We start from the raw sequence: 14360 nt of genomic DNA, 5'->3' as shown, positions 1-14360 counted from the left end.
ACACATTTGAAACCCACGCATGAAGGGCAAAGGACAGAAAGACGTATGAATACTTCGTTATACAACACCTGGCAGATGGTGCGCTGCTGCTGTGAGCCGCTGTAGTCATGGACAAGCAGACGCTGCTTAACAATACTCCAGGCACTCTCCATTTAGACGCACTGTAGATGTTGAGTCAACAGTGGGTTTATTAAAACTATAGGAGCCTTTTATGTGAAATTATGTGAAAGTTTTTTTTAAGTCTGTGTGCTCTCAGACTTCTTTCATTTTGATGCTTAAGTAGACGTAAGGACCTGTAGCATGTGTCTGTAATTTAAAGTGAGTATCATATGACATAAATGACATTATATGGCTGTACTGTATGTTGATATAGGAGGCAGTCGTGATTACTTCCCTGTGCAGGATCTTATGTAAATAATCCTAATTGGACCAGAGGATGAACACGCAGAGCAGGGACCCTCTGTCTCCAGCTAAGGAAACACAGTGGGCTGTAAAACTGACAGGACGTTATCTGTGCAGACCTTCACTCACAAAGATTGATGTTAATTGGGGTCTTACACAATGGGCTATTGTCAACACTTCCTTTTCATAAAAGCTAACAATAGCACACTCCCTGTGGTGTGTCAATAAGACAGGTTTAAAGGAAACAGTCCCTGCCTGCACAGTGAGTTAACTACTTTCTATTTTACATTCAGTCTGACTGTCACTGTGCAGCAGGTTAATGCATTAGTCAATTAATTGATAAGGCAAAATTACCAGCGACAATGCTTTAATTGAATAATTGAAGTCCTTTATTGACTAAACGCGACATATATTTGATAACTCCAGTTTATTCAAAAGAAGGACCTGCTTTTTGTCTCTGTTGTACATCATTAGAAGTTAGAACATTATATATTTTTGGACTGGACATCACATCGGCGTCAAGGATATTTTGGCAGGATTTTTTCCACAGTTTGGTTAATTGTTATAATTTAAAAAATGACCTTAAAAACAGGATGTAAATACTTGTGAACTAAGGCCCGACATATTTTACAAATCTCACTAATCTTCAGTAATAATGTAACATAAATGCAAATGTCATAAGTGCACATGAACATCACACAGTTTGTATTCAACGTATGCATGTTTGTCACTGCTCTAAACCACACTAATTTTATCCATCCATCCATTATCTATAGCGCTTATCCTGTTCAGGCTCTTGGCTCGAGCCTATCCCAGCTGTCATTGGGTGAGAAGCGGGGTACACCCTGAACTGATCGCCAGCCAATCACAGGGCAGACAGACAACCTTTCAGGCTCACATTCACACCTACGGGCAATTTAAGAGTCTGTGGGAGGAGGCTGGAGTACACGGAGAGAACCCACACATGCACAGGGGAGAACAGACACAGAAAGGCCCACTATATCCGAACTTGGGTTCGAACCAGGAACCGTCTAGCTGTGAGGTGGCAGCGCTAACCACTGTTTCATAAAACTGCACTTTATTGATCTTGTCACGTCTGGGCGTGACCATCAAATGTGGTTGAAAGTGCAAAATATTTCTGTCACAGTAATATTTATAATAAGGTCAGAAATCAACTTTCATACTCAAGTTGTTGGTGGTGTTTCAAGATAAGGGTTTAATTGTGTGTATCAAACCACACCCACACATTTCTGATGTAGATTTAGAGTTCTAACTTCTTATCAGTTTATAGCTTACTGAAGCTTTATTTCACCATTAACTGTCACTGTTTTTTGTTAAGTAAACAATACTTTATAAAAGATTTAAAATATACTCTACTCTCTATACTCTACTTTACTACAGATTTGAACCACAGCAAACAGATATTCAAACTAAAGGAAGCAGTTGGTTTTAGTTCCTGCAGAAACTCTCAAGTCTCTTCTCTTTTTGTTGAGTTTTTCAAATCAGTTCATGAATGAAGGAATGGTTGTTGGAAATGTAAGAATTATTTAGTTAATATGTTAAAATATGCCAAACAGACGGTGTGCTCCTTCATCTCCTTTCCCTAACTTCATATGATGAATCCAGGCCACAAACTTCATGCGTGTGAGAGACCAGAGCACTGCAGGGGCTGACGGTCATTCGACCCTTGAGGATCAGAAGATTGACACCGGTGGAGCTGTCGAGCCTTTCATCTCACGATATGAGAAGAGAAACCATCCACGCCCCGAGGCACGAGCTGGGTCCAAGAGCAGAGCTGTCGTATCGGCTTACCTCGTTTCATTTCTTCACGTTTGAGACAATGATGTGACCTTAATTACCCTGTCAGAGCTGTAATCTGCACACGGCCTTCTTTAGAGAAAGGTTATATGTTTCAAGTTTTGCTCCAAAGGCAATATCAGACACCACCGGGTCATTTAGTGGACATTATGATATTATACTGTATGTTGGATAATGTGCAGGAAAAACTTTTCCTATGGCAAATGCATGGGAATAATGACAAACGGGTAATACTAGTTTATAAGCAGATCTCATTTGGTGCTTGTTATATGTGCAGGGGTGTGTCCAATGGGCGGTCTGGGGGGGCATGGCCCCACCTGAAATCTGATCGGCAACCCCAGCGTGTGCCACCCCAGTGGCAGGACTTTTTTTCAAACCAACTCTTTGGACTGTGTTTCAAAAGGCTGCTAGCTTTTTTTTAGCATTTTAATATAGCGCATTTTCTTTTGTTTGTACTTGTAGTGGTACTGTGGTACTTTTGAAAGCACACATTTTCTTTGAATCCTTAAATAATTAAGCATTGAAGATCTCTGTTGTGTTATTTTTTATTGTTAAAATTCCTATATGCATGAATCTAACAACATTATAAAACATTGGTGTTAGTAGTTAGCACAGAAATGATCAGTGTGCCAAGAAATCAGGAAGAAAATGTGCATACTCCATGCCACTCCTGTGTGAGTCCGTGCCCAGGTTGGGCCACTCCTGTAAAAATGCCTGGACATGCCCCTGAATGTGCTGGGCATTTTCCACTTTCTAAACCTTTGTATAGACAAAAGAATTGGCTACCTAGTTTTGGATGATAGGCTTAACCATTGGAAAGAACATCCACTTTAAGTCCCTGTGCAGCCAGATTTTAGAAAACCACATCCAAGCTCTGTTGTAATCTGTCCTTTGTTGCCATGTTTTTGAACTAAAGCACACATTAGGGATGCCAAGTTGTGAAAGAAACAGACCTGGAGGCACTGAGTACTACTAACACACTGTTCTAATTATAGTTTTTTCAGGTTAGCAACAGAATCTCTGCACTGCTGATGCTGTAAGTGAACGTCTACATTCATTAATCGCTTAATTTAATGTATCTTTTGTGTCTAAAAGTATCCTGTTTAAAGTTCCATAAGGAGTAATAACATATCCAGATTAACATATATTATTGCATGTATTGTCTTTGTTTGGATAATTTGTTTGCTTTGCTTTCCGTTTTTCTATGTATTTCCTATTTTTGCAGTTTCACACTCTCGCTACCGTTTTCTGCTGCGGCTTCTCAGTTTCCCAGAACATCACATGTAAGATAACAATAAAGTTCAATGATGCGATCTCAGTAGTGAGCGTCACATGTCTTTTTCAGCTCAAGCTAAACGCTAGGTAAGCTGGCACTGAACTGAAAAGGCAATGCGGTGAGTTAGTTTCTACCTCAGAGGGATGTGCGGTGATGCTGTAGCAGGAAGAAACACAAGAACATGTGCGGCATCATGTGATTGAGCAATGGGAGGCCTTCTACGTAGAAAGTGCACCTCATAATCATCCTCTTTACAGATGAGTGCGACATTTACTCGATTTAACTCCTTTCTAATGGACAAATGTAAACCTACATCAAAATTAAAGGACAACAAAAGTATTTCTTTATAAATATTCATTAGGTTTATTGAACAACCCTGAAGCTGCCATTTATCTTATCTCTGTTCCCTTAACTTAGATATTAAAGCTGAGAGTAATAAGCCAGAGCACTGACCTGCCCTCTTTCACAGGCATGTCTGCCAAACCGCAGACCAAACATACAAAGTGCACTGTTGGTGTAAGTGTTTAGCTTACAGACACGCATATTGATTAAGTATCGATCAGACTGCTGAGGTTTCAGGGGTGTGTTTTAAAGATAGTGGGTCAGGAGAGTGAGTGAGGGAATGAATACGTAAGTGGGTGGGAAAGCTGTGTCACAACTTATTTACCCTTTCAATGCCACTACTCTTCTATAGCAAAAAAACAAGTTGTTAATGAACCTCTTCAACCAGATGGAAACATTCTGTCACTATATTTTATGTCAATTTCCAGCCTTGATTTGTTCTTCAGACAAAAATAAGTCGAACTAAAGTTATATCCAAACTGAAGCTACACATGGAATAGTGCCAAAAGGTTTTTCGCTGTCTCATTCACGTACCATCCCTGGGCTCTCTTGCTCTCTCGCCTCTCTCATAAATAGGATCAAACAAAAAGCAGCTACAACCAAAGAAATAATGTCAATAACAGTCAAGAAATGATAAGGAGCGGAAATTATGAGAGATAAAGAAAAGGCAACAATGGCGCTATGAGAATCTGACTGAGCCTACACTGGGTAAAGTAATCATGTAAAAAGCCTGCCAGTAGTGACCTCTTATAATATAATTATCTATTAATTATTTTCTTGTTTAATTGATCACTTTCTCATCTGTTAAGTTTAATGTGATAATGGCTTTTATCAAGGTGGCCTTTAAGTGCACAAACTGTACACTAATATGAAGGTAAGATTATGACGTTAGAAATGACTGACTGTATCACAAATATGAATATAAAATAGGGCTGCGCAATTAATCAAATATTATTCCCGATTACGATTTTGGCTTCTCATTATTAAATAAACATGATTGACGGATATATTTAGGTTTAAAATGTTTATTTCACTTTTTGGGGAGCTGCCATGTCATGTCATGAACGCCTACCTTGCAGCAGCAGTTTATAGAGGAAGAGTAAACAACAGAGACCAGTCTGGAGAAACAAAAGTCAAATGTCTGGACAGAAGATGAAGAAGCTGGTCCCACGAAACGGCTCGTTGTTTGGAGGCATTTCAGGTTTAGGGTAAGTGATGTTAAGCAAGAAAAAATAATATGCAAAGAGTGCATGAAACCTGTGTCTGAGCCTCAAAGCAACACAACTGTCTTTTTCAAACAGCTGAAAGGCCAAGAGGAATACCGTCGCTACTCCCCGTCACTGTCCAACATCAAGTCAGACATCCATAACAGAGACGCTGTACAGCATCAACACCCTATCCACCTAACTCCCAAAGACACACTGAGATTACCCATGATGCACCAAGGCAAAGATGCTTCAAATTCAGGTAAAGACCTAGTTGAGCAGGAATGTAGAACAAAATGGACCTGAAAGTGTTCATTTAAATGAGAAAGTACAATACAAAATGAATATATATGATTATATATATATATATATATTTTAATATTTATTACAATAATTGTGATTATTATTTTGGTCATCATCGTGTAGCACTAATTTTAAGGCATGTTAACTGACAGTTAGTCAGAGTCCACATTTTTTATGTACAACTGTACAATCCAATGCATTCCAATACAACTGTTTTGCCATAAAGTCAGGCCTATGATGGAGGTAATGGAGATAATTAGTGTAATACATATTGTATTTTAAGGTCTTAGTTACTGATGGTGATGTACTCAAATATATTATATTCGGACATGTATGAAAAGAGGAGAGACAGCAACTAAAAACCCTTTTAATATCAATAAAATGTAGTCACAACACAAGTACAACACAAACTTTACCTGTGACCCCTGGGATAAACATAAACATAAATGATTATGAATTAAAAAGCTAAACATTGTTAAGGTAGAATTTATGGCAGAGTTTTTTCAATAGCATTAGTTGGCTGTTTTTGTATTTAATGGTCACTGGAAGGTCAATTCCTCCAGAGCTGCAGCACTGTGAGCTGTGCATTTAAAGTAAGCTGAGCACACAGAGGAGACTGATTAGAGGTCAGTGCTGGTGTGTAAGCATGCTGAGGGGAAAACAACTGGAGAGAAGGCAGCAGTAAACGTAGCCTGTCTGCAGATTTGAGGCCTGAAAGTGTGCTGAAGAAGAAAGGGTCACCCAAGTTAGAGTGAGCAATACTCAGTGATCCATTCAGATGATCATGCTCACTGGACCTGACAGGCAGAGCACGCACCCGGAGACAGTTCAGCAGAATCCTCCTCGTAAAGCAGAGCTGTTCTTCCTGTCTCCACGGGGAAAAACGCAATAACCCAGAGTAACCCCAGCAAGCTAAGAGGGGGCCTCTTGGACAAGCAGGGGTATGAAGGAGAAAAACACAGAGCAGAGTAGGCACGTGTTATTCATCCTGAGTAATCCTACTCTTATATTTTACATTCCACTGCTGGTGATAAAAGTCTGTTTTGTATTCCTATGAAACAGCATTAGGGATTAGAAACAAGAAGTCTATAGCCATGCTAGCCAGTGTCTCTGTGAGACTTAGCTCATGCTGTGTTAATGTCATATGTGATGTATGGTCCAATAAAGAAAGCAATGCACATCATTAAGACAGTTAATTACAGAGTTGGTTGTGGGAGAATTAAAATACTAAGCCTTGATTTTAACGCAATATATCCACTAACATTTAGAGCAATTACACTGGAGAGAAGACTTGTTGTTTCACAATCTCAGCTACTGACATGAACATTAGTTCACAAGTTGGAAACTCATAACTGCGATAACTCGCAGGATGATAAGAACCTGGCATTGGGTTGTACACAGCTGTGTTTTGACCTGAATGCTAACATCAACATGCTAGCAGGCACATGTTTGTTTCCATGCTTACTCTCTTTTTACATGCTAACTGTAACGACAAAGAACCTGGCATTAGGCACAGCTGAGTTGTGAGCTGAATGGTAACATCAACATGCTAGAAGGTACATGTCTGTTCACCATGTCCATCCTCCTTTTACATGCTAACTGTAGCGACTAAGAACCTAGCATCAGGCTCAGCTGTGGTTTGAGCTGAACGCTAACATTAACATGCTAGCAAGAACATGTTTGTTTACCATGTTCATCCTCCTTTTACATGCTAACTGTAGCGACGAAGGTGATAAAATGCCGTTAGAGCATAAGTGGGCTGTATCTGTGATGCGTATCGTTCCGAAAAAACAAAAGAAGTTCAAAGTCCTGAAACAAAAAGCAATAAATAATGACTTGAAAAACCACTATAACTAAGAGGATGACGGTCAACAGAAAATACTTGACCCACTAACCCTCTTTGTCAGCTTCCCGCCACCGAGCTGAACAGATACAAATAATGACAAACCCCGCCCAAGTGCGCATTACCGGAAATGATAATTGAGCCATACAAGGGGTGAAGCGTAACAAATAATCAACACAGGTAAAATACGCATTATGGCTCCTACACTAACATTAGCAGTAAAAACAAAGTACAGTTGAGGCAAAATTAAATGTAATCTGTTTTGCAGGTATTTGCTCATAAATCCAAATTAATTTATGACCTGATGATGTCAAAAACAAGTTAAAAAAACAAGATGACGCGGTGCTAGTTTGGCTCGGTGTGTGGAACAGGTGCCCCATTTGCAGAGGCAGCAGGTTTGACTCCCGCCCTCGGCCCTTTGCTGCATGTCATCCCCTACTCTCTTCTCCCAATATTTCCTGTCTCTCTTCAGCTGTCCCCCCAACCCCCAAAGATTACAAGCCCTGGGCCAGAGGATTAAGCCAGTCGGCATCATCCCCTACTGAACACGAATGTCTTTGCAAACTCACTCAGTCATCATTGTAATCTATCAAATAATTAATGAGATATTTGTGTTGAGTCTGGACCAAAATGGCGGAGCTACAATCCAGCATCTGTCAATTTTCAGCCATGTAACTAGCTTCGCTGAAAAGTGCATGAAAGTAACTGTTTTCAAATAATAGAGTGACTGCAATATTTACCAAAAAGGGCAGGATTCACACACTTTTACTGCAGGAAATAATATATACTTTATAGGAGCATCACACATACGAGCCCCTCACAATGCTACCTGTATAGCGACAACCACCTCGTCTTCAGATGCACTACAAGCATCTATCCTGCCTTTTTGTTTTATACAAGAGATCTGATCTCATTGCTATATGAACCTTTAAACGCTCTCCAGGAGATCTGTATGGATCACATCATCTCATATGGGCTCAGGTTTTCTCTGCTAACAGCGAGTTTTCACTACAACAAGGCCTGCTGGTCGGCCAGCTGTTGACAAATCCCCAGTTTGGCTCAGTTCTGGCTGAAGCTATGCCAAGCTGCTACGTATGCACACACACACACAAGCACACACACAAAGTTGGCTGTAGCATCACATCTACATTGTTTTGACACCGAAAAATTCATAATAATGAAATGCACAAGCAAACAAGTTTAATTATACAGCCTACTTTAGAACATATACGAGTGGGTGATGGTTTAACAGAAGCAAGAGATTAAAAATTCTTCACAGCAGTTTAACATGAGGAAGCATAGAGGAGGGCGTGTGTAAAAATCCAACTGTTTCAATGGATTTCATTATTCTATAGGAAGCAGAGACCATTTAGATATCTTCTTGTGCTAAAAATAGGTAGTTAATCAATCCACAGATTAATCTACAACATTTATTAGTATTAAAGCAAGAAGAAATGTTTCAATACTGATACCAATATTGTATTAGGGGTGGGACAAAATATCGATACAGCAATATATCGTCATCCTGAGGATAGCGTGAACGGAAATTAATTGGCCGAAGAAGAAGTTAATCACATTGTCAGAGGAGATCAGTCTAACACTGAACTACTGAGATGTTGATCCAGGAGCCACCTGGCTGACGAGCTTGACCGCGGTTTGCAGTCACCTGTAGCAGATGATGTATTTGAGCTCAAACAGATGGCAGCCAGACCGGATTGCGGATAAACGTGTTCATTTGTTTCTCATCAGTAGGGTCCAGGGCAGATACAATCCAACAACAGTGACACAGCCCTCGCGGTACAGCGGTCAATACCCGTATGCTCTTCCGGGATCACACACCTAACCTGACAGGGCTCTTCCTTACCATTTATGCCTGTAGCTGTGGCACTCCAATTTGGCTCTTACACACATATATGATTGTCTTGCAATATATCAATTATCGCAGAATCGCTGTATTGTGATATTATCGTTATCGTGGGGCACGAATCGCGTATCGTATCATGAGTTACCCTGCAATTCCCCTCCCTCATACCAGCATCGGTATCGACCTCCAATACGTCCTAAAACATGGGTTCAGGTTTAAGCAAGTATGCCATAATTTATTACCCCCCCCAACAAACAACAACAGTGCAGTGCTAATATTGTAATATTAGTTAAAGGTAGCAAAATATGAGAAATCAGTGACTTTGCACCAATATAATGTGTATTTTTTATTCCCCAGGTCTCTGAGGGGTACTTTGTACCAGCCAATACTCAAGTATAGGTATTAAATCTGTATTGGGAAGAATATCTCAACAAAATGTCCCCATTTTCTCTGATAAAAGTCTCTAAAATGTACAAGTTGAATATGGGCTGTTCCTCGGACAAAACAATCATGTATAGACATCAACTGAGGGGTCATTTGCACTTCTTTTTATGATTCAAACAGCTGATCTGCGAACAGAAATAACAACCAACCGACTAAGTTGATGTTAAAAATGATTAGTGTCAGTGCTAATCTCCTTCTGTGATGTTAAAATGTTACTTTGGCCTGTGTATTTCTTGGAAAAAGGAACACTAGCCTGAGGGAGTGAGACTGCGCTGGTGTGTTGCAGCCCTGTCTGACCTAACATGACAAGCATTCACACATCCAGAGTGAGTGGGTTAATAACAGCAGAGCGGCTGAACTTGAAACACTAGATGCAAAGAGATCGGGGGCGTTTCTGCACACAGCGTTCTTACTGAATGTCCAACATCATCGATTAAACAATTAAGCTGTAGGAAACAAGTACTCTATCATAACAGCCCGTCACTAAGTGCAGATAAGATTTAATGTCGAGAGGGAAACACGGAAGGAACGAACTCCTCTATCTGAACTTTAGAATTCAGGGCACTGAACTGCAGTGACACACTCTGTGTTTGGACTGCCAAAGTAAACCATGACCCCTATAGATATGAGACAGCCTTAGTAACACCCAAACACCCAAACACTTGATGTAAGACTGCAGGAATGGAAGTGATTATCCTCTTGGGCTTTAGACGATAGAGACAAGCTATGTCCTGCCAAAGGTAAATGTACACTGTGTATTTGCACATAACCACCTCTATCAACCTCTGTGTACCGTTTATATTAATAACTATATTTCATTTTATTATTTTATTATTGTAGTGTATATTTTCTGTGTTTGTATATATGTCTATCTTCTAGTTTTAGAGTATATTTTACAGTGTATATTTATTTTTTCTACTGTGATATGCCTGGATGATCTACAGCTGCTGTAATCTCTATTTACAGAGTCTGTTTAAAATGCAGGACCAGATTTTGCTATTGCAACCGTTCTGGTTTCCATTTGTAGTCCCAGAAGTATTAACCCATCACGTTTCAGCAGGCTTCAGTTGCATGCAAGAAAAATAGTCCCTGTCGAGAGCAAAAGGGGCGGAACGCAACCCGCCGGGATACCATCCTAGCTTTTATCGGCGGTAACGGACATCTGCATGCTAGTGCAGCTACAGTCCATTCTAAGACGACGTATCTGAACTCCAACTCCACTCTCGATTCCTAAGTTGCTAGTCAGAATGTAAACAATGCAACACACGGAAAGGAAGCCCTTGGCTGGAAGTCCTTTAACGCTAACTGCTGGCTACAACGGAAGCCCTAAAAAGTTGCCCATTGCCCCGAGAGGCTGATGGGTTTTGAGATTGGCAGCTGCTTTAGAACCATAATTTCCCAGTCTGAGATCAATAAAGAATATCTATCTTTCCGTCAAACGATATGAAATGGAAAGTAAGTTTGTGTAGTGCAGCTTTTTTTGGCCATAGGAGTGGTACAACATCCTTGTTCCTGCATGCTAATTTAGTTTGTTGTCATTAGAAAAGCGTCACATTTTTTCTCCAAGTGCCTCATGTTCTGCCAGTCTATCCCAGCTGTGTTCCATTTTAATAATGCTACAAATTAAAGATGCAAACTTAGCTTTTCATGCAACTGCACTAAATGCTATTTATCATTTGTCCTTTTGAAATACAACACAGCTGCTTCATTGCAGCCTTAGGAGGGGTGTGCAGGGAGCCAAATGGATCCTAAACATTTAGAGTTATCAATAATACAAGGGATGATCAAAGGGCCGGTTGCAAATTCTGGTCTGGTAAGAAGGAAGGAGGATGAATTTTTTTTTCTGACATCACTGAATGAGTAAAATACCTCCTGTGATTGCTGAGTGTCAGGTTTTACCTGCTTTACTGAGACAACAATCGGCAAGAGCAGAATATTAGACTATGCAAATACAACATAGCACTGAAAGAGGTGAAGAGGCAAAACAGGTACGCTTTCTCGCCTCCCCACGTTTGTATAAGCCAATAACAAAATGTTATTGCTGTTGAAAATAAAACCTTGAGGGTGCATTTTTCTGTTTATCTCATAATAAAGCACCAGTATGATCTGTTTTACAATGAGTCACCTTATAACAACCTACTTTATGGTATAGTATCCTTCACCTGATTCTTCACAATAATAAAACTCTTATATCACCATAAAAAGGGATTATAGCGATCTTATCTGCTTGGTGGAGGTGTGTTTGTGTCCTGTGGTGCTGGCCTCCCCTAACTGTCATGCAGACTGTATTACAGGATATAACTGAAGGAATACATGGGGTAAAGCAAGCTGCTGCACCCTAGCCTATTTCTAATGTAATATGCAGACGAAATCTGCAGTAATAATAACAAAAGCGGCTGGTGCATGCATGTTTTTTTTCTTTTCTTGCCTCTGTGAGTGTTCTCAGTGGTCCAGGAAGGACGCGCTCACTTCCAAAGGATGCTGCTGTGCAAGAAAAAGATGGACGCACACAGGTTACTCACTCTGCGTAGCCGGTGGACCACGGCAGCCGCTTGGTCTCCTTCAGGATGAGGATCGGTCTCGCTATGTGATCCGCCGAGCACTCGATCTCATCCGGGGACAGTCCCAGGAACTCCGGTCTGCTGTACGGGAACCTCAGCGGCAGATCCGAGCCGCCGGGATGGTCACCGTTGGATCCACCAGCCATCATACCTCCCATAAAATTGGCCACCGCCGATTTCACCCGCGTGAGCATGGTCCTGCAGCAGCGTGGGTCCAGGCGATGCAACTGCGTGAGTTTCCTCCCGCACGGCGACGCAGTTTCTCGGCGTCAAAGATCCAGACACAGGGCGGCCGTAAAAACTCATTCAGCTCAGCTCAGCTCTTCTCCCTCGGTGAACGCGGAAATAAAAGCAGCACAGCCACACACACACACACACAGACAGGCAGCGCTGCACGCAGGTCATGTGACAAACCGGTTGCTGCTGGTGGATTTGGACGTACAGGCATCTCAGTGAGCAGCTTAGGCTCCTGTTGACAGCGCTGGAGGTCAAAGGTGCGTAATCCCGGTGTGGCGAGCAGCCTACCAGCTCCTGGGCAAGGTGCACCGCGCAACTGGGTGACGTCATCAGAGGGATGACCTCATTGAAATATGAGCCCGAAATCACACACAAATAGACAAACTAACAAGCAATTATTCACCCCATTTGAGTCCACCTTTTAATCTTCACTTAGGGTAGACTAAATATCTTGACCTGGACATGATTCGATTTATTTTACTCCCTTATTTGTGGGGGTCCTTACACAGACCCCGATTTAGTTTTTGGATGAAAAACATACCAATATGTTTCGTTTTGTCCGATTTTATTAATCCCAATCTGTGCTGAACAGTTAACCCTTCCCTTCGCCATAAACATGGCTTGCCTCGCCAATTTGATGAAGGTGGCAAAATGATAAAATGACCATAAAAGAATGTTATTACACCAAATTAAGAAATATGGCATGCTTTATACGGTATTTTGGTGATACATTAACAAATATATATGTCTTTATTCAAAGTCATTCAAAGACATGCACAATATGAGAGATGCGACTTATGTTTGGGGACTTTATGAGTTAAAAAAGATTAGATAAAATAGAACTTTATTAATCCCGAAGGAAATTATAGTGCCAGAAAACACAATGCAAAATTAGAGAAATACAAAGAACAACTCTAATAATAAGTGGAAAATGTAAAATATAAAGTGTATAGGTTAATGCAAAAGAGACAGTGCCTGATAGAAAAACAATATTACAATAGTTATTTACAGAAGTAGGCGGGAAGTAATGGTGGCATTTAAATGACAGCAGTATTGACAGTTATTACGTAGTAAGAGCTTCTATTGCACCAGAGTATGACTTTAAAGATGGTACACAATAACAAAGAATGATTCCTGATACTAAAAGTTAAAGTAGGGACCAATAGGGCGCTTGTTTAGCTCAGCGGGTTGGATCGCCGGCCCATGTACATAGGCGATAGTCCTCTATACGGCGTCCCCTTGGCCCCTTGCTGTGCGTCATCCCCCTTTCTCTCTTCCCCTGTTTCCAACTCTATCCACTGTCCTCTCTATCAATTAAAAAGTGGCCAATAAAATAATCTTAATAAAAGAAAAACAAACTCAAATGATCCCTCCTTGAACAGCTGGATCAGGCCTCTGATGAGGGTCACAGCCTCCGATCTGTACACAGTAACTTTCCAGGGATTAAAGAAAATAGCAATTTATTTCTCCTGGCAGGACAGAACACAATAAAAGGTAAAGAGGTCACAAAAATACAAACTCACTGTTCTTCTCTCACAGTCACATGCGCGCACACACACTAAAACCAAACACAGGAAGACAGTGTGAGTGTAGTCAGCTGACTTCGGCCTGCATGCTTGCTCTGTACCTGATACTATCTATTGTAAATGAGAGGGGTGGAAAACCAATACTGTTATTGAGAGGAAACAAAATAAGCAATTAATCTTTGTAGTTAAACATAATAATTATAGAAATAATATTTATTCAAAGAGCAGATTAAAAACAAACAAATAATCCAGTGATGCACATGAATAAGTAAACCACATAGAATAAGAGGTAAAGAACACACAAGGTGGAACAAATTACAGAGAAAAATAATAAATGAAAATAATGACGATAACGAAGAAGTATAAGAATGTTTTCAGAGGAGATTTGAGACATGATACTGACTGTGGCTGCCTCACTTCCTCAAACTGCATTCAGGGTCCGACTGACAGTTACTGGACTTGTAGCAACAAATAAGGCTCTGTAATGAATTCTGCACACACAAATAGGGTTTCTTTTCCTCAGTGACTAATGGAGGGGT

General features: G+C 40.6%; 1 protein-coding gene across 1 annotated transcript in view; it reads right to left on the bottom strand.

Moving 5' to 3' along the window:
• ppm1h (protein phosphatase, Mg2+/Mn2+ dependent, 1H) overlaps window positions 1-12404 on the bottom strand; it is a 43289-nt gene extending 30885 nt beyond the window's left edge. The window contains exon 1 of the mRNA XM_069686956.1: window positions 12020-12404. Coding sequence (XP_069543057.1) covers window positions 12020-12252 — 233 coding nt within the window. The 5' untranslated portion in view covers window positions 12253-12404. The remainder of the gene's footprint in view (window positions 1-12019) is intronic.
• Between the last annotated feature and the right edge of the window lie 1956 nt (window positions 12405-14360).

Source organism: Semicossyphus pulcher, unplaced genomic scaffold (assembly GCF_022749685.1).
Source record: "Semicossyphus pulcher isolate SPU_LCO1_2020_fin unplaced genomic scaffold, fSemPul1.0.p SCAF_8, whole genome shotgun sequence".
Taxonomy (NCBI): domain Eukaryota; kingdom Metazoa; phylum Chordata; class Actinopteri; order Labriformes; family Labridae; genus Semicossyphus; species Semicossyphus pulcher.
Note: the sequence above shows the minus strand (reverse complement) of the source record. Positions and strands in the feature narration are given on the sequence as shown.